Below are 19,469 nucleotides of genomic sequence, written 5' to 3'. Positions count from 1 at the left end.
AATACTCCTTATATTATATGCAGTGAGATGTAGCCTGCTTGCTGTTCAAGGGAGAGGTATTTGAAAACACGCCAACAGTCAGCTCCTCTAGACAGGGTGATTTTTGTCTGTATTGGATGGATCCTGGCTGCTTTGAAAGAACATGGTGGGGGGAAGGAGGGGGAGGAGAAAGGTTCAGCTGGCAAGGTTTCCAGTAGGGGAAGCAACTGAAATTTGTCTTCAAAGCACTGGGAATCTAATGAGGTTACTTTTTAACCTAAATAGCTGCACAGAGGAGAGGTTTCCTTTGCAGGCAAATGCTGGAGCAGTAGAACAATTGCAAGACTAATCCATAAATTACAGAGCAGCGTAGCAAAGGAAGGCAGCGAGTCCTCTATTCCCCTCCCTCTCCCACATGCTGTAAGAGAAACTGTCATTTAGACAAGAAACCTTCTGTGTTGCTAAAGGTGCAGCTGGGTGATGGTGTGGGGATTTTAAAGGCAAACAGCTCCGGGGAGAGCTTTTGCCTCTCTCCAGGAGTGTCCTTGCAGTCTCCAGTTTTCCTGCACCGCGGCTCAGCCTTTATCGGGATTCATTTGGGTTGGTAAATGTGTGCATTTTTTGAATTGTGCGTCAAGGAAACAAAGCCCCTTCTCTGTGCTCCCGAAGCCACACCCTTTTCTGCGGGTTTTTCCCCTCATTGTTCGGGGGAATTTGAGGGTGACCTAATGATGCGGTTAAATAAAACTCGTTGAGCAAGATAAACATTGGGGAATTCACAGCATTCTCATGCTTCACCCTCCCCAGTCTGGGAAAGGAATGGGCTGTGTGGTAAGTTTAAACCAGTCTGCAAACAGTTTGCCTCACCTGCTCCTGGGCGGTGTAAGTTTGGGAACAGTGTATGTTGATAATGATGTTGGTTTAATGTAAATACCGGGCATGCCGGAGGCATCTCTGCTGTTATTTGGAAATTCTACAGAAAGTTTAGAAGAGGGCTGGCCACGTATGAAGCTCCATTGGGTTCTCTCCCTAATACTTCAGCTACACTTGAGCATTGGTTGTGAAAACAACTCTCCAGTCTAGGAGCAGAGCATGGGTGCCTTGGGCTGCGTGTCCTGGGGCTGCTCCTGTGGCAGCACAGCGAGGGCTGGAGCAGCTTTGGGTGCAGAGGAAGCCCCTGTCTGATGCCTTTTTGGGTGCAGAGGAAGCCCCTGTCTGATGCATTTTTGGGTGCAGAGGAAGCTCCTGTCTGATGCATTTTTGGGTACAGAGGAACCTCCTGTCTGATGCATTTTTGGGTGCAGATGCAGAGAAAGCCCCTGCCTGATGCATTTCTAGGTGCAGAGAAAGCCCCTGCCTGATGCATTTCTAGGTGCAGAGAAAGCCCCTGCCTGATGCATTTCTAGGTGCAGAGGAAGCTCGTGTCTGATGCATTTTTGGGTGCAGAGGAAGCTCGTGTCTGATGCATTTTTGGGTGCAGAGGAAGCTCGTGTCTGATGCATTTTTGGGTGCAGAGGAAGCTCGTGTCTGATGCATTTTTGGGTGCAGAGGAAGCTCGTGTCTGATGCATTTTTGGGTGCAGAGGAAGCCCCTGTGTGATGCATTTTTGGGTGCAGAGGAAGCTCCTTGTCTCTCTGATCCAAGCGCCATCCTCTGTCTGGAGCCCAAGTGACTGAGCTCCTGCTGTGGTGATTAATCCCATCGACTTCACAGAAAGTTTTTGAGAGGGAGGTCTGCAGAATTTGTCCCATAATTAGCAAATCACTGTGTGCACTGCGTTCCCCTGAGCAGCATCAAAGTGGGGGCTAATCAGGTGTGACTGGGCAGCAGAACAAAAATTCCTGGGTTTGATTTCGGCTGTGTAATGGAGTGGAGCCTGCTCCCTCCCGCGGGCAGCATTTCCGGCTCGGTGCAGGAGGGGAACTGGAGCTTCTTGAACATGAAACAGGCAGGAGAAGCTGGGAAGGCATTAGAAAAAAAACCTTAACGAGCCAGAGATCTTTCCTGGTCCCTTCATTCTTGGCCTTCCCCAGTGTGCTGCTGTGCCCCAGACCTTGTGTGTGTCCCTCTGTCCTGGCAGCCTGAGCATCCCATGGCTGCAGAGCTGCCCTCGCTCCCTGGCTCTGCCTTCCTGCCCCAAAAGCTCAGCTCACCCTGCTGCTTGCAGAGCCATAAATCCACGTTTGTACTTGGCCTGTGTGGAGTTCCATGCCAGAGAGCAGAAATTCCTGCGTGGTGCACAGAGAAGTGGCCCTTAAAGTGATGCTTTCAAACCCAAACACTTGTGGGGATAATTGCTCTGAATTTTGTTTTTCTCCTGCATTTGGTTTTTTCATGTCTCTGTGACACTGAGGCAAATGGAAGGAGATTGTGTAATTTTGTTGTATATGTGTTTTGAGAGTCTACATTTTTTCTGAAGTGGTTGGTTCAGATAAAATTGTGGTTGCTATTGTGGGGTTACTTGAGGACTCATTCTCTCATGAAGGGAATTTTCTGCTACCATTTTATCAGCAATACTGTTAAGTGACACAAATAGTCATTTTTACCTTTACATTTTGAAGTGTAGCATAAAAATCTTGAAAAATCCAAATTGTGTTCGTTTGCCTTTCTGACTCTCTCAACCCAAAATTGCTTTACCAGAGAAATAAATTCTTCATTTCTCTTGCTAATATAAAGAAATCCCAGAGCCAGGTATTTTTTACCCACAAAATGTATGTAAGTATTTTATAAGACAAAATTGTAAGTAGTGGGAATGCCAAAAAGTTCTTTGAATGTGCATGTAAAAGTTTGCATGCAAAATCTTTAAAAGTCTGGTGTCACTGTGAGGTTACTAGGATTTTTAATGCAATTTTTTAAAAGATGATATTTTTTAAATATAATTTTTTAGGATGTATTAACCCAGCTGTGCTGTCTCATTCTGCTGGGAATATAAATGCATTTATGACATTTTGGAAGCCCTAATGCTGTTGGTAATGCCATAGAACTTGAGGCTCCAAGCTGTCATGTTCTAGCTTGAGCCCACAAGATTGGTATAATTTCAAGACTATGAGAGGCTTTGGATGTGAGTGCCAAAATGCTGGAATTCTTGGAAATGTATCCTGTTTAGAAATGCTCAGCCATGATTTCCTAGAGTTGTTCTTTACAATAGATTAAAAAAAAAAAGGATCATTTCAAGGCATGTCAGTTCCACTGGCCCTTCAGAATGAAAGTGCTGCTGTTGTGTTTCTTTGGCCATTATTTTGTTCACCTCATTGGTGCTTAGGATGGCAAGGTTCTGCCACTGGGTCTCTGTTGACAGAATAACAAGATGTTTTTAGTCTAATAGCTAAAAATGTTAACACTGGCATCTAAATCGTCCTCATGAGGCTTTTAAGATTAACTCACTGACACCAGTCTCCCTGAGTAACTGCTCCAGGTTGTTTTCAGACTGGAAAAGAGTGTTTTGTAGGTTGAAAATTGGTTTTTTTGCACTCATGAGGCAGACTGGCGAGGTATTTCTTTTTGATCTAACACTGTAGGTCATCACAGATGAAATGTCACAGCAAGGTTATTCCCTAATTGATTACAACATCAAAGCAGAGCTGTGGTGATCAGTAAGGAGTAAACTCAGGGAGATGAGTGGTTTGTGAGGATGCAAAGTTTTAACTCTGCACACAACTGGGTGAGCTGAGAAAGCAGCAGGAAACCACCTGAGACAAACCAGGTGACCTTGAGCATGGCCTGTGATGGTTTTGCCTCATTCTTCATTATGAGAACTGGCAAATGAAGTTAATGAAATCAGTGCAACAATAAGTAGAGCTGCCCCCCTGGGAGGAGAAGAACCAAATTGCTGCTACTAAACGGAACATTCCTGAGGAAATTAATTGCACATCACTCTTCTGCGTGACCCCTGAAATCCTCATGCTGCAAATGATCATTTCTGGGGAAATACAGCTCCTGAAATGATGCTGCTGGCAGGGACCACAGTCACCTGAATGTGAGAAGGAGAGAAACAGTAGCTAGAGCAGCGATTCTTTGTTTTTTCTTACTTAACAAAGGCTAGATTTGTTTCCCCATTAAGGAATTTGAACGGGAACTTGGAGGTTTCTCTGCAGGGAAGCAGGGCAATGAGAGGGCATGATGCTGAAATAGTGAACCCTGTGCTGGGCTGAGAGCTGCTGAACTCCCCTGTGCTGCTGCCAGATGTGAGTAAAGCCCAGATGTGAGTGGTGGGTGCAAGGAGTGATTCCTTCTTTCTTGGAGAGCAGGAAGGCTGGTGCTGAGTGTTTGCACTGGGGCTCAGAATTGTTGTGTGTAACCCTTGAGCTCCCAGCTCAGCTTCCTGCTCACTGCTGTCAGTTCCTGGTGCTGTGGGCATGCTGTGAGCTGCCTTGTCCATCCTCTGCAGGGCAGGAGTCCCTCCTGGGAGCACAGGCAGCCAGGGGGGTACTCTGTAGCAGCTCTGGCCAGGTGGAACAACTGTGTGTGCTTTTCCAGCTGCAGGGCTGAAGAGCATCCTAAAGGGTGGGAGTTTTGTCAGAGCAGCAGGACACGCTGAGCTGCCAGGCTGGGTCTGCCCTGGCCTGAGCTCCTTGCTCAAGAAGAGACTGGCTGCAGCATGGAGAGGAGGGAGGGACTTCAACTGTTAGAATCAAGAACATCCAGAGAAGTTAAAGGTTGAATGTTTCTTGAGGAGAAAGCAAATCCTGCCTCCTGAGGTCATCCAAGCATGATAAATCCACACAGTCTTCTTACTTGGCTGATGCAGCAGGAGTTGAGCTGGGGATCTCCAGAGCCTGGGAAATGTGAGAGGGTGTAGCTTGGATTTAGTTCTGTGCTGGACTCAGGCAGGTTATAGATTGTTAGATGTGTCTCTGATAGCCTGCAGAGGTTATTGTTAGGAGCAGTAAGCACACCTACTGCAAAGGACAGGGCAGGTTGGAATGAAGTGCTGCTTCTGATTCTTAGACTGGTTTTCAGATCCTTTATTTATCTCATTTAGCCAAGCTGCAGTTTATTGATTGATATTTCAGAAAGCTCAGATCAGTGATGCTGGAATACTAGCATCAAGCTTAGCCAATGCTTTCAACTCTCTATCCTGGCTTGCAGAAGAAAATGAATTGTTTTCTTGATGACAGATGGCAAATTTAAGGCCAGAACAAAAGAGCCTGTTCCTAGCAGTCCTTAGTTGAGCAGTTTTATCAACAAAGTGTGGAGAAAAGTTACAAAAATAATTTTGGCCAGTAATTGTTGATGCACTTTCTCTTAGTACTTCTGTAAAAAATTAGTTTCTAGGAAACACCTTCATGCCCTTAGAATAAATTTTCTGCTAAAGATTTGATTTTGAAATGCTTTTTAAAAACAGACTTCTAAAATGGAAGAAAGCCTCACTTGAGCCTTTTGTATGGGAAGCCCTGTGCATGGGAGCTACACACCTTGTCCCTGGTTTGTGCACCTTGCTCTGCATGACTGTGATGGAGCCTGTGCTCTCTGTTTTCCAGGCAGAACCCAGATGTGCAGCTGCAGTTACAACAGAGACCACCTCACCACCACAGCCCAACTTCTTCCTTGACATCCCTGGGATCTTTGACTTTGCTCCAGTCTCCACCACCCTCTAGGCTGTCCCCATCCCAGCACCAGCAACCTCTGACTCCCAGCCAGGCAGATCCTGGCGTTCTGCCCCGGCCCCAGCAGCCTTTCCTGTCCAACCCAGTGCAGCAGGGGGATCTGTACCGACTATGCCAGCCCTTCCTGGGCCCCCAGCAGCAGCAGCAAGGAGACTCCTACTCCATGAGAGCCCAGCAGATCCCTTCCCCCTACCAGCAGGTGCAAGTGGATCCTTTTGCCATCGTGTCCAGGGCCCAGCAAATGGTGGAAATCCTGTCCGAGGAGAACCGGTCCCTGCGGCAGGAGCTGGATGGGTGCTACGAGAAGGTGGCCCGGCTGCAGAAGGTGGGTGGTTGTGCAATTCAGGCATTCTCCTGTCTCTGGTCTAGTCCCTGATTGAATCATTTAACCTGCAAGTGTTGGATTCCTTTGCTGAAGGGATTGATGAGGTACTTGAGAGTCTTTGGTATGCAGATTGATTAGTCTGTATCCTGTGCCTTTGAAGTATTGGCAGAAGATGGAATCAAAGCCTTCAGTTTTCTGCTAACAGTTCATTGACCATGCTCTGAAGCACATCCTCCTCTGCTGCTGAAGGGGCTGACTGCTTGGCTAAGTTAAGGCTTGTCCAGGATAGCAGCAGGTTTCATTTTCCCAAAAAGACTTCAGAGCTGCAGGAAGGGCCTGCCTGGGGTGGCAGGAGACCACAGCCACTCAAGGAGGCACAGGGGACATGGCTACAAAACTGGTTGGCACCACAGTGTGCAGGGCAAGTAGTGCTGCTATGGCTACACTAAAGACATTTGGACTGCAGGACTGGGACTAACACTCCTTTTGTCCCTCTCTCAACACCACACAATTTCCATGAAAACTTAATGTCTTGATTTGGACCCAGCTATTTGCCACCTTTGGCTTTCTGGAACAAGCAGAATAAATGATGCTAAGACATTTAAAAGGAAATACCCCAGTGAGACCCATCATTAACGTGCGTGTGTGGAGGTATTTTCATGCTGCCTCACAGAAATTACTTCTTGATGACCAGTGGTTTAAAGCTGGGCAGCAGGTCAGCTTTGCTTTTGCCTTGCAGCTGTGGAAAAACTGATGCTGCTTAGCAATTTAGGACTTTGTGGGCCTTGCTGTGCTCTTTGCACTGAGCTGTGTTTGGGGGCCAGAAGAATGTGTGGCTGCTTGTCCTTGAGTTCAGGTGACCAGTGTGGCTTTCCACACTCATTATTCCCCATGTTACCTCTTATCAGGGACATGTGTTCATTTGGTTGTATTTTTTTGGAATGTTTCTGGCCAGGAAATACTTGAGAGAATTGTTTGACAGCTTCCTGATAATGACAGAAGGATACAAATGCACTTCCCTCCACCTCCCTGTTGATCACTTGCTGTAGACAGTGCTGATGGGGTTTGCTATGGTGTGGATCCACACTTCCATAGCAAATCATGCCCAGCAAGGAGAGTTAGGAGAGAATCTCCTGCTCTGGATGATCAGAGAAGCTTTACACTGAAGGATAAAGCATATCCTAAAGGAAGGATAAAGCATATTTTATTGCAGAATTATTCAGCCACTGGTATTCTTTCTATAGAGGGATTCATCACAGACCTGAGACTTCCTTTTACTTAGTGTGTAAGTGTAGGTTTCCCTCAATAAAGAACACTTGAGACAAAGTAATCTCCTGTCTGAGACAATGAAATTTGTTAGTGGAAAATAGTAAGTGCTTGTTTTCTCTTCCACTGCAGCTGGAAACAGAAATTCAGCAAGTTTCAGAGGCCTACAAAAACCTAGAGAAATCATCCTCTAAGCGGGATGCCCTGGAAAAAGCCATGAGAAACAAACTGGAAGGAGAAATTCGTAGGCTTCATGATTTCAACAGGGATCTAAGAGGTAATTGAAGTAAAACTTCTGTTCTTCAATGCTGTGGGTTTTTATTGTTATGCTTACTTGGCAGGACAGAGTTTTGCTGCAGAATTCAGTGTCTGACATGACTGGAATATGACAGGATACTCAGGTGCATTCAGTAGTCAGAGATTTTAAGCACTTGCTGGAGGAATGGAAAAGACAGGTTTAGGAGAGGGCTGCAGTCTTTCATTTCCAGCCTGTTTCTCATTGACAAGAAACATGTGATAAGCCAAATACCATAAACCAGATGCAAGCCTGGAATTCTCTCATGTCTTATATCCTAGAGACAATTTGTACAATTTGTTCAGTTTACACAAATGGAAAGAGGTTTTGCTGACTGCCTAATCCCACACCAGGCACGTTCACTTTATTTCCTGTCCAGTGACCCTTTTTGCACTGACATACAAACTGCAGAGTGTCTGTTCTTCCTGAAGGTCTTGTCATTCCTTATCAGTGTAGGCATCTGGTTTTTTGGATCTCCCTTCCTCTTCCAGAGTGAGCTGTTATTGGTGTCTGGTTCTTGCTAAGAGGCTGAGGCAGCCCCACGGCTGGCAGCAGAGTGGTGTTGAGTGGTATTTGACCTTACTGGGGGGAAAAGTTTAAGCATTAGTTTGGAAGGTGGAAATCATCTGCAATTTGAGATTTTTGAAGGTGCACAAAGAGTTGTTTAAACTGTAAGTTTAATTTTTTTAAGAAAGGCTTCTGATTGTCCTGCATGCTCTCACTGCCTCATGTCTTTTACTAAGACTTACAGAAATTGTTTGCATCCAGGGAGTAAACCCATACATTTCCCAGTACTGTCCACAAAAGCCTGCTTTAAATAATCTTATTCATAATAAAACACAGCATAAACATTTCATTCTAATTTTCACAGACTGATACAAGTTTTTAGCAGCTTGGAGCAGCAGAGCTGTTAAGCTGTTTTTAGGGTTTTACACTATTCCCTCAAGTCAGGTAATTGGACAACAGTAATTTAATCTCCTGTTAAGATTTAGTGGAGAGTTATAAGAGATCTTTTAATTGCATGGTGGGATTTATTTGTGTGAAAAATTAAAGGTATAAATTGAAAAAATAAACTTCTGTGTTATAGATGTTTAAAATAATTTCTTTGGAACTTTAACCTTTTTTGTTTCATTGAGTGTATTTTCTTAAGGACATAATTAAAAACATTTCAGAAGTGAGTGCCAACTTCTGATAGGCTGTAGAATTAGCAGATCCATTCCCCCAGCATCAGGAATGCCCTGAGCAGATGTAATTGAATGCTTGAAAGTTGTTAATTATTTCTTTTGCTTGTATTGAATTTTTTTGCAGAACGCATGGAGACAGCCAACAAGCAGCTGGCAGAGAAGGAGTTTGAAGGCTCTGAAGACAATCGGAAAACCATCTCCCAGCTCTTTGCACAAAGTGAGTTTCACAGCCTTTGTGGGTCAGTGGAAAGCTGCAGTCACCTGGGAGGGAGGCCAGTGCAGCAGGTTAATGATCAGCACAGAAATCAGGGTAGTGGCAGCCCAAAGCTGGCAGTGGAGAAAGGAGGAGGGATCCAAGAATTCCTTTTCTGTCAGTATCTAAAGTCCATCTATCTGATGGGATTTATTAGAGATATTGCAGCATAGGTAATTTTCAGTTATACCATAAAATTAGTGTTTACCCCATAATTTACATATTTTATCCATCTATTTTATTCCTTGAAAGCTTTGAAATGAAACCTTCCCAAGCCAACAGGAGTCCTGGCATGAGTTAAGCCTAGCAGGAGAGGAGCCTGCTAGGTCTCCTATCTCCTTCCTCTTTAATTTGCCACTGCCCTATCCTGTTGAGCAAAAATAATGGGGATGAACACTCCTGCAGTCTGCTGGGCTGGGTGAGGGTCAGGAATTCTGTCCACAGCAGTGGATTTATCACAAGGCAAACCAAAATGACGGGTGTGAAATGCTGCTTTTCCTTTGTTCTGAAATGTCTTGAGGCTGACGGCGTTGGGCCAACTTTTCTCTCATCCCACAGTGTGCTCCACCCTTCTGACAGTGCTCACTTTTCTCCAATTGTTATATAAAAAGGTAGTGCAATAAAATTGCAAAACAGAGTTTTTCTGTGGTGTAATAGACACTGCAGCTACCCTGACAGATTCTGGTGTCCCTCTCTTGTGTCATCTTTTGCTTATTCCTTGTGGTTTGCCTTGCAAGCAAATGGCTGTCAGGGAGTGAATTCCAAACTCCTGGTGGTACTGGGAAGTCTGGGAGTTTAGTCTCTCCTTCTGCTGGTGGACATTGAGGTTCACAGGTGCACCCAGAAACTGGGGAGGTCAAAGCTGTGTGGCCTCTCCTTTTGGATGAGCCTGGAAGCCACAGTCCTGCATTTAATCAGTCCCAGCATTTCTAGGGGTGCTGCAGGCACTTGTCAAGTGAAGCAGCTCTCATTTGGAGAAAAGTGTGCAACAAAACCTCCAAAAGCCTCTCTGCAAGCATTTCCAGATTAACAAACAGCCTGGTAGCACTGACTGATACCTGCTGGCACAGTGCCACCCTGTCTCAATGCAGCTCAGTCTCTGCAGTACAGTGCAATGTGCTCACACTGGCAGCAACTCATTCCTGGGTGGAGGAGAAATGCTGGGAAAAGATGGGCAAAAAAAAACCCCATCATGTGATGATGACATTTGTCCTTATGTCCTGGGCTGGCCCTGGGCTGGCTCAGGCTTTGCTCTGCAGAGCTCTGGGTGCTGTTGGTGGACAGGTTTGTTTTGCAACCAGTGTGTGGGCTGTGTTGATTCCCTGGCAGAAGGGAATCTTTAGCTACTCTGTGTTGCTAAAGCTTTGCTCCTGGCTCTTTGCTGGCAGAAGAAAAGGAGTAATTGTGGTCCTGTAAATATAGTTATGCACATGCTTGCACAAATGGGCCTGTGTGCTCCATATGCAGTCTGTCCTAACACCCAGCACCTCGTTCCTGTTTTTCAAGCCTTCCACTCCTTGTCCTCATTCCTTTGTCGTGGGATATTGGTTTCTGGAATGCAGTTTCTCTGGTGTCATCAGTGCTGGGTGTAGATCACTCCAGGGAGTATTCTGTGGTTGTGTATGCAGCAAGTGGGTTAATGTTATCTTTGGAGCTGGTTGGCTTGAGCTGGGAATGGCAACATACACAGAGGACATCAGCTCTGTGTTGTGGCTTTGCCTTACACCCTTTGTGATAATTTCTCCAGTCTCCAATTATTTTTATCCTATCTATGTTTTTATGAAGGCAGTGCCCTGTTCCTGCAACACTCAGCATTGCTGCTCCAGCTCTTCCTGGAGAGCAGCAGAAAAGGATGAGCTGCTGTGTTTGGGGTGGCAGGTCTGCTCTGGGAAGGGACAGAACAGATGTATGTGCCTCACTTCTGGCCCAGAGGGTCATTTTTACAGGCAGTAGAGGAGGACTGAGGAGTTCTTACTGCTGATTGGTGATTTGTTTTCTGACTCCTCTGAAGGTATTGCTCTGAGAAAGGACAGAACCCCCTTCCAGTTTGGGAGGTCAGTGTGGAAAAAAGGAGCACAAGTTTTTCAGGAACACCAGTCTGCTATCTCTCTCCCCAGCCTGAGATATTAAAATTACTCAGTTTGTTTTCCACAGCTGAAAGCTCAGAGATGAGGAGGTGCCAAGTTTCACTAACCATCTGTATAATCACAGCAAATTACCTGAGTAACTGTACTGAGTGATGCACCTTCTGTTCCTTCTCACTATCTTTGTGGCACATTGTTGCTTGAAGGTACCATACTTGTTTTTCAGGATTACAGGTCCTTCTCTTCCTTGAAAGCCATGTCCTTTTCTTTTCCCTCTTAGCACTAGATTTGCATTCTCTTCCTTGTGAGAAGTCCCATTGCAATCTTCCCTTCACCTCTGGAGTGAAAGGCTCCTGAAAACTGGGCAGAGACCAGTGCTGTGCATTGACAACTATCACTTTTTCATCCATAGACAAGGAAACACAGAGGGAAAAAGAGAAACTGGAAATAGAGCTGGCTGCTGCCCGCTCCACCAACGAGGACCAGCGGAGACACATCGAGATCCGAGACCAGGCCCTGAACAACGCTCAGGCCAAGGTGGTGAAACTGGAGGAGGAGGTAAGAATGCTGAGAAAGAGGAGTCAGGGTAGCTTGTGTGCCAGCAAAAGTGGCTGTGGGAATTGTCTTGTGGAAGTTATAAGGAAATCTGCTTTCTTCCAAGCTGTTTCTATCGGCTTAGCTTTGTGTTGACTAGCTAAACAGATAAGCCACAAATCTCTATTTCCTTGGAAATGCTTCTGTCTAAGCAGCCATATTTTGTTTTCTTTTGGTTTTAACTTGTAAAAGTGGGCTGGAAGTGGAATTTCAGCCCTGGAAACCTGCTGAACTTGGCAGAAATTCAGATCTGGATGGACTTTCAAGTAATATCAGATGAATGTGGCTTGTCCCTTTGCCAGGTGTGGGGACAGTGCAGATCACCATGTGTGCCCAGCATTTGTAATAAGCTGGGCATGACCTTAGTTGTTTTCTCTGCCTTTCCTCCCAAGAGGGGATAATACATTTGAGCTGCTTAGCTGGGCAGCTTTCACAGCAGTTTCTTTTGCAGCCTTGTCCCTGCCACTCATGGCTCTCACCTTTGTCCCTTCTGCGTCACGGTGTCCGTCCTTTCCTCCCGCTCTCCTCTCAAAGGCCCCATTTCCCACTCCAGCCTCTGCTTCCTTTACTCCTACTCTTCCTCCATGGAGAGTCTCAGGAGGAAATCTCCTGACCAAGCACACTTCCTCACTGCAGATTTGTTCTCCAACCCTGCCATCTCCCTGGCTACCAGCACTCAGCTGGGCACTGTGCCTATGTCCACCTGAATTTTGCTGCTTTCAGAGACATTCCTCAAACCCTCCCCTTGTCTGCTTTTACTTCTCTCTCCCTTCAAGATCCCATTGTGCCAACAGAGGAGGAATGATCAAATACTAAGGGAATATCCTCCTCTCTCAGGTACAGGTGTAGCTCATTCCTGAGTTTTAGCCTCCTCTTCTCTGAGCTCTGGATTCGCCTCAATAGCCCTCCCCTGAACCTTCCTGTGTCTCTCCCTGGTGTCCTTTATTTTTGCCCTTCCTTTAATCTCTCCATGGAAACCTTCCCTCAGTCCCTCTGGATCTCCTCTGGACCTGCTCTGCCATTCAGGGTGTTCTTGTGGGTTTATCTGCTGTCATAACCTCTTTTAGCCTGCCATGGCTGACTTGCACTCACTCAGGGGAGAGGGAGCATTAGGTTATAGGGTAATTTACATCTGCCATGGCTCTCCTTAGCTCTCAAACTATTCTCTCATTGATTCTGCAATGTATTGGAGCTCTTTGGCTTTCATTCAAATTTCAGCACCTTATTTAAAAGTCTGATGGGTCACTAACTCCAAGTACATGGGACATCCTTGTGGTTTCCCTGGAAAATGCTTGGAGTCAATGTGGATGAGGTGCTCTGATCAGCTGGGCCAGCACACACAGCACCTGGCTGGGTTGAACCTCTGTGTAGGCACTCTTTTTGGCTCCCTCACAGTAAAGTTGAAGCCTTGAGGGGTAATAATAATTGTATGTTTTATTTTCCAAAGTCTAAAGACTGCTCTTGTTTCACTAGAAGAATTGGGTTCAGTGCTGTGGCAAAGTATTTCTGCCTAGGTAGAATAGTGAAATAGGGAAGTCACTCTGGGCTAAATTGCATGATAGCTTAAAAAGCACACACAGGCAGATCCAGGGTGAAATGATCTGCATGAGGGCTTGTGGTCACATGCATCCAACCTTTGCTCGAATCCCAGGGTGTGCAGGAAGTGCCACCCTTCCTGCTGTAGATAAATATGGAAGTGTCTCAGTGAGGGAGCAGGAATTAACTCTGCTTTTTCCTAGAGGTGAGAGAGAATAAGGGGAAACAAATGGTAAAGAGTCACTTTTGCAGGTTTCCCAAATCACTTTTTAATGAAATACTTAGGATTACAACGCATTTCTTGCCTCATTAGTGTTGAACTGTGGAAAGTTCTCCAATCCCCAGGTTGTTTGGTAATCCCCAAAGGCAGCCAAGGAGCTGCTCAGAGCTCAGGGCACCTTTAGAAGAGGCTGGGAACACCATTCTGAGTTAGTGGCATTCAGTGGCCAAGAGATATGAACAATTAGTGGATTATTTCTTTATTCTGGCCAGGTTAATCTGAGTGACTAGTCCCTGTGAGTGTGAGGAATTTCCAAATTGGTCCTGCAGCAGAGGGTGGAGTTTCTTAGGCTCAAGTTTGGCAGCTACTCTGGCTCAGGGCCTGGGGGGGGATGCATATTTCAGTTGTTGCCTCCTGTAATGTAAGTTTTTACCTTTTCTTTTCACCCTTTCCATTTTGACTTCCTATTAAGCAGAGTAACCTTGCCTTGTGTGCACCAGATCCTTTATAAATGAATATTTCCATTCTAGGGAGAGCTATAAGCTATAAGTGACTGTAACTGATTTTAAATGTTGCATTGGAATTGGAGCTTTAGATTTTTTTCAAATCCCTTGGCTTGAATTGCCAGTCTGGACAAAATCTGTAAAATGTAGACATTTGTCTACACCTGTGGAGCTTTGAGGGTTTTTATATATGCTGGATTTTAGCATCCAAGTTAGAGTGAAAGGAGAGATAATGGGATGTTAAATGTGATGGAGAAAGAAGTGATCTTGGAGATACTGAAGTGCAGTGTGAAGCAGTTGGATGCAAAAGTAGACATTCACAGAATGCTTCTCCTGTTAGCAGGGGTGAAATGGCTCTTCAAATTTAGAACAAGCTGCCATTAAAGTTTTTGATAGTGTGGGGTTTATTTCTGCAAAGTGCAAAATAGGGTGAGTGATCATAAATATTTAAAGCAAACTTAAATGTGTCTACGAACAGAATTGCTAAGTATGTATATGTTTTATATATAATATTTAAACTTTACTACTTCTCTACTCTCCATAAAGATACACAGTTATTAACCCCTATTTTCACTTCTCTATTTTTGTTCTTCCCTTTAGTAAATGTTCCACAGTTTTGCATAAATCAGCAGCTTACTAAAATTGTTTCTAGTGAAGTATTGGTCTGTGGTTTCTGAAATCAAAACTGCAGATTATTTTCATTACATGTAATACATTTGACATAAATTGAACATATTTGAGGTAAAATGAAAGTTGGCTTAAAAATGCATATCACAGTCAGAAAGAGTTAGTGATAATATTTGGAGCTAAAGCAATGAAAAATTCTCATTTTGGAGCATTTGTGAGGGTTTCTAGTGGGATGGCAGCAGGGTTGTGGCTGCTCACACAGGATTTAACCCCATCTGCTCACATCCACCTTGACAGCCTGGAGCAGTTAAGCTGGGCTTTGCTCTGCTGGCTTTGCAGAAAGGACCATCCTGACCCACCTGACTGAGTCAATGCTGACTTGCTGCCAGTCCTTACCAGACTTGGGATCTTGCAGGAGGGAGTTTGGTGCCAAATGCTTCATCTAACCACAACTGCTGAGTGCAGAGGCTACAAGTGCTGCTGGTTTTATTTATTTTTTTTTCCCTCAAATTGGTCATTTCTGCTTACCCTATTTAATTTATACCATGGAAGACCACATTTCAACTTAAGAAAAGTTTGTGGGTTTTTGATAGTAGTGTAACTTGTACTCCTTTGCTCCACTGCTTTACAAATCACTTTTTTACCGAGTGCCTCAAGGAGACAGCTTTGAAGAATAATGACAAGCACCAGGAAGATAAAAATATCTGCTCTTTGCCATCCTCAGACACACACCTTGCAGTGGGAAGAGGAGACAGACCACCTCTCTAATGGGCAGAAACTGGGGGATAAGGCAGGGGACAAGTTTGAATGAAATATCTTTTCTAAAATTGCTTGTGTTTAGAAGTTCTAAGATCCTTCAGCCATCACAATTCCAAATTGAGCAGATACCAGCTGAGATAATGTGTTCATTTCTCACTGTGCTGTTGTGGAGAGAAAAAATGCTCTATTTCTGATAACACTGAGGGTTCTCTCTGGGTGGAAATGCAAAAATACATTTCCCAATGACATCTATTGTACTTTTTATGCTGTGCCTGAGATACTTTCAGAACAGAGCCCTGGCTTGTAGGGAGGAGACCCAAAGGAGAGCTGTCTGCTTGATGCCTGCTCTAGTTTTTTTTCCAGTCACTTCCCTGGGTCTATAAAAAGATATTCCTGGTCTCCACAGCTTTGTTTCACATAGACTCTCACTGAGAGCTACCTAATAATCCTTTCAGGAAAGAGTTACTTCTAAAAGGGACAAGTTTTGGATGGCTTGTCACTCCTGGATGGATTGGGTGCTGAGGAGAGAAACCTCCCTGTTCTCCCTGTAACTGCTTCCCTCTAATGAGCTGCATTCTTGTGACAGAGCTGCCTTTTTATTGCCATGTCACTGTCTCACATGTTCTGCCTGTTAGTGATTTTCCAGCGGTGCCTTTGAGAGTTAGAACTTTATTTTAACACAAACAAACAGGCTGAGGACATTGTGCCATTGCCATGCCACAAGCACTGTTCCCTAGCACGGGATAGTGTTACCAAATTGTTTCAGCAGGAATTCTTGCTCAGGCCACTGGCGCCTTGTTGGGCCTGAATTCAAACAAACTGAGGGTTCAAAGGCATCCTAGAGGAATATATTCCAACTGCAAGAGGGTGAGGTGATGTAAACGTGCTTGCTGGCTTTTTCTTTTTTATTTCTTTTTTTTTTAACTACATTTCTGCCATAGCAGGCAAATTCTTGTGGGGAAACACATTTTCAGCTGCATCTGAATGGATTCAGCATTATTCACCTTTAAAGGTGAATATTTACCTATTTAATAGGTAAATATTCACCTTTAATATATTCAGGGTGTTATGAAAACACCCTGAATATATTAAACAAAGGACTTTGAAGACATCAGAAATAGTGGGTGGGAGACAAGCGGATGCTGATGAGTGTTACCAATCTGCTGAAATAGGAGCTGTCCAAGATGAAGAGGGTAATGGCTGGGTTTGACAAAATGCCTGGGAGAGTTCTGAATCAGTGCAGGAAGTCTTCTCTTCTTCCCCAGAAAAAAAAAAAAAATCTTTGCTGAGTAACTCATCTGGAAGCAATGAATCTGTTTCCTCAAAGAAGATCCTTCCCCCTCACCTGCTGTGTCCAGGGCTGTGTTTGTCCTGCACAGGCAGCTCCACTTGGAGGATGTTACAGCCTCCTTTGTGCCTTGACTGAAAATTCCTCATTCCTGTGTGCCCCTGCTCCCTTTCCATGAACCTCTGTGCCCTCCTCAGAGCCTTCCTTCTGCAAGGACCTGGGATCCCTGGAAGGCATTGCTTGGTTTGTCAAAGCCTAAATAAGTGAGGAGCAGGATATGTTTGGCTTTTAGGATGTTGTTAATTCCTTTTCTGCTGGGTAGTTGTAGTAATAATCAAATATCCCCTGTTTCTGAGAGGAAAACTTGTCTTTGGCCATTGATTTTAGACCGTGCAAGGACATGCCAAGGGAGAGGGGAAGTTAAATGGAACTGGAAATACTTGATCAGGCAGCCAGGGAATCTTTGAGGGATATTCCCTGCATTGCTTTGCTCTTTGTGCCCTGGATTTCTGCAGAGCCCAGGTCAGTCATGATCATCTTTATTTTTCTTGTCCTCAGTCCTGTTGCAGAATTTACATAAACTTTGTAGTAAATGGCAGCTGGAGAGTGGCTACTCCTGTTTACATTGGTTTAGTTAGAATTACAGCCTGACCTCTGATGCTTGGGTAGGACATTTTCCAAAGCAGTCAGAGATTGACCTGGAGATGATAAGGACATTATTGAAATTGTGCTGAAGGAAATGCTGGGAGTGGATACAGTCATCCTGCTGTGCTTCCAGACATGCACTGAGGTTATTTGAGATCTTACATCGTAAATAGGTGTTAAAATAAAGATATTCTCATTAGCAAAATGCTCTGCATTTTCAGAGCACCCTTGGAGGCAAAGCAGTTATGATACATTAAGTGAACATGAGCTTGCTTCTTAGTTAAATGCTGTACCATCAAAAGGAAAATTACTATCTTGTCAAATTTATTTAAAATTACATCCCAAAGGGTGTGACTGCATCCTTGTAAAGCTTCAGGAATGAACTCTTATCTGGAGCACGTGTTCTCTGCAAGGCCTGATGCAGAGGAGAGAATTCCTGTGTCCTTTGATGCCATCCCTGCCCTGGTAGATGTTGCTGTGGCCCTTGGCACTGAGCAGCCAATTTTGGTTCTTTGCTGGGAGAGGGAGGGTGGGGAATCCATGGCAAATGACCAAGAACAAGCCTCAGCTCGCTGCCTTTTTTCCTTCTTCCCATCTTAGTTATGTCTTCAGCACCTTGGCAATACTCAGGAAATTGTTTCCAATTCCTGTCTTAGGAAAACAAGATCATACTCTTGATTTCTGGTAATGAAATCCCTCTGTGCTTGGAAGAATCATTCCTGATCCTCTTTACAATGAGAGTTAGATCCACTCAGAGAGATGAAAACCAAAAATGTATCAATTTAAATTTCCCTTCTACCACTTCTGGAGAATCCTGGTTCACAGAAAAGTAAATTTTTCTCACAAATACTTGCAGTAGCAGAGTGGCAGAGCTGGAAATGAATGAGGGTGCTAGAGCATGCAGTGACTTCATTGAGGGCAGCAAGTGCATGAAGTGAGATTATCTTACAGAGAAAGGATAATTCTGACAAAAGACATCAGGAAAGTTGAGTTGTCTGGAGCACATCCCATGCCTTTAAAGCTTACTGAACACCTGGCTTCCAAAAACCTGAAAATCATTTGGAGAATTTGTGAATTAATTCCGGTTTTAAGCTGTCGAAAAGAGCACACCCACTATCCCTAAATCTTCCAACATTCCTAATTCTTCCTGATGCTGGAAGATGAAGTGCACCTTGTGAAGGGATAAATAAAATGTCTTTCTGCAAAGCCACTGAACAAGCTGTGCCTGACGCTGGGGCTGGTGCCTGAGTCAGGCGTGTGCAGGCAGTGCTGGGAGCTTGGGCAATAGCTTGTGTTGCAACTTTTCACCTGCAGGTTTGGCTGATGGGAGAACGTTCAAAGTGGATGTTTCAGTGGAATTTCTGTGTCCTAATTCTGCTTTTTGGCTGGGCTCTTGGTATTCTTTGAATGCAGGCCAGAGTGTTAATCCACACATATGCATACTCAGGTTTGTTAATTGCGAAACTGTGAAATGTTGTTGGTTGCTGCTTTTGCAGGATTTTACCTGTGTGTTAAAAAGCTGCTAAGGAATTGAAATGATTTGGCATAGGTAATGAGACCAAATGTCCATCACCTCATCCTTAACTTCTTTTATAAAGAAGTTAGAGGGAGGAGAGCTGGTTTTTGAAGAGATTATTTTTTCAGCTCAATGTATGGTATTTCACTGCTAGTGAGCTTATCAAGTTGTTCCTCACTCTTGTCCAGGTCAAAACCCAAGATACTGAGTGCTCCCCATTTCTGGGTTCTGCTGCTGCCCCTATATTTATAACTTTTTGCTACTTTGAGCTGCTGTTAATCTAAGTTTAAAACTGGTGCATTAATCCACACTTTAGTGGAGTCTGACAAACTTTAAATTGGTGTTGTCAAGTACTATGATCTGCAGTAAAAAGATGTATTAAGTATAACACATTTATTGATTTTTCTGCAGAGCAGCAGTGGACTATTAAGTTACATTTAAATGTTCTCATCCCTCCCATTCCAAACAAGCTTGAAATCTTGAGCAATCAAAGAATAAAAATACCTTTCTACTGTATGTGCACTGGTGGGAAGTCCTTTGGCTGGATTGTTCACTGTTTGTTGTAACTTTTATTATAAAATTCTTGTTTGGGGAAAATCCTCTAAGGCAGCAACATTCATGCTGTGAGATTAGATGCCTGCTGACTTTATGGAGAGAAGAAAAGGATACTATGTCTGAGATTAATATTGTTGGGAGATTTTTCTGTCTTTGCTCTTTGCATTGCCTGAAGGAACAGGAGTGAGAAAAGGGCAAATTTTTTAAGAAACACATGATAAGACCTTTTTGGAG

At 44.3% G+C, this 19,469-nt stretch overlaps 1 protein-coding gene across 2 annotated transcripts in view; it reads left to right on the top strand.

Moving 5' to 3' along the window:
• The window catches only part of AMOT (angiomotin), a 60,363-nt gene that overhangs the window by 28,119 nt on the left and 12,775 nt on the right, over positions 1-19,469 (top strand). For both annotated transcript variants that reach the window (XM_071442711.1, XM_071442710.1), the window contains exons 4-7: positions 5,460-5,910; positions 7,309-7,453; positions 8,780-8,872; positions 11,405-11,550. In XM_071442711.1, the coding sequence (XP_071298812.1) occupies positions 5,460-5,910; positions 7,309-7,453; positions 8,780-8,872; positions 11,405-11,550 (835 nt within the window). The remainder of the gene's footprint in view (positions 1-5,459; positions 5,911-7,308; positions 7,454-8,779; positions 8,873-11,404; positions 11,551-19,469) is intronic.

The sequence above is a fragment of the Agelaius tricolor genome, unplaced genomic scaffold (assembly GCF_023055355.1).
Source record: "Agelaius tricolor isolate 1412-34295 unplaced genomic scaffold, bAgeTri1.0.p SCAF_17, whole genome shotgun sequence".
Lineage (NCBI taxonomy): Eukaryota > Metazoa > Chordata > Aves > Passeriformes > Icteridae > Agelaius > Agelaius tricolor.
This window is presented reverse-complemented; position numbering and strand designations above follow the sequence as displayed.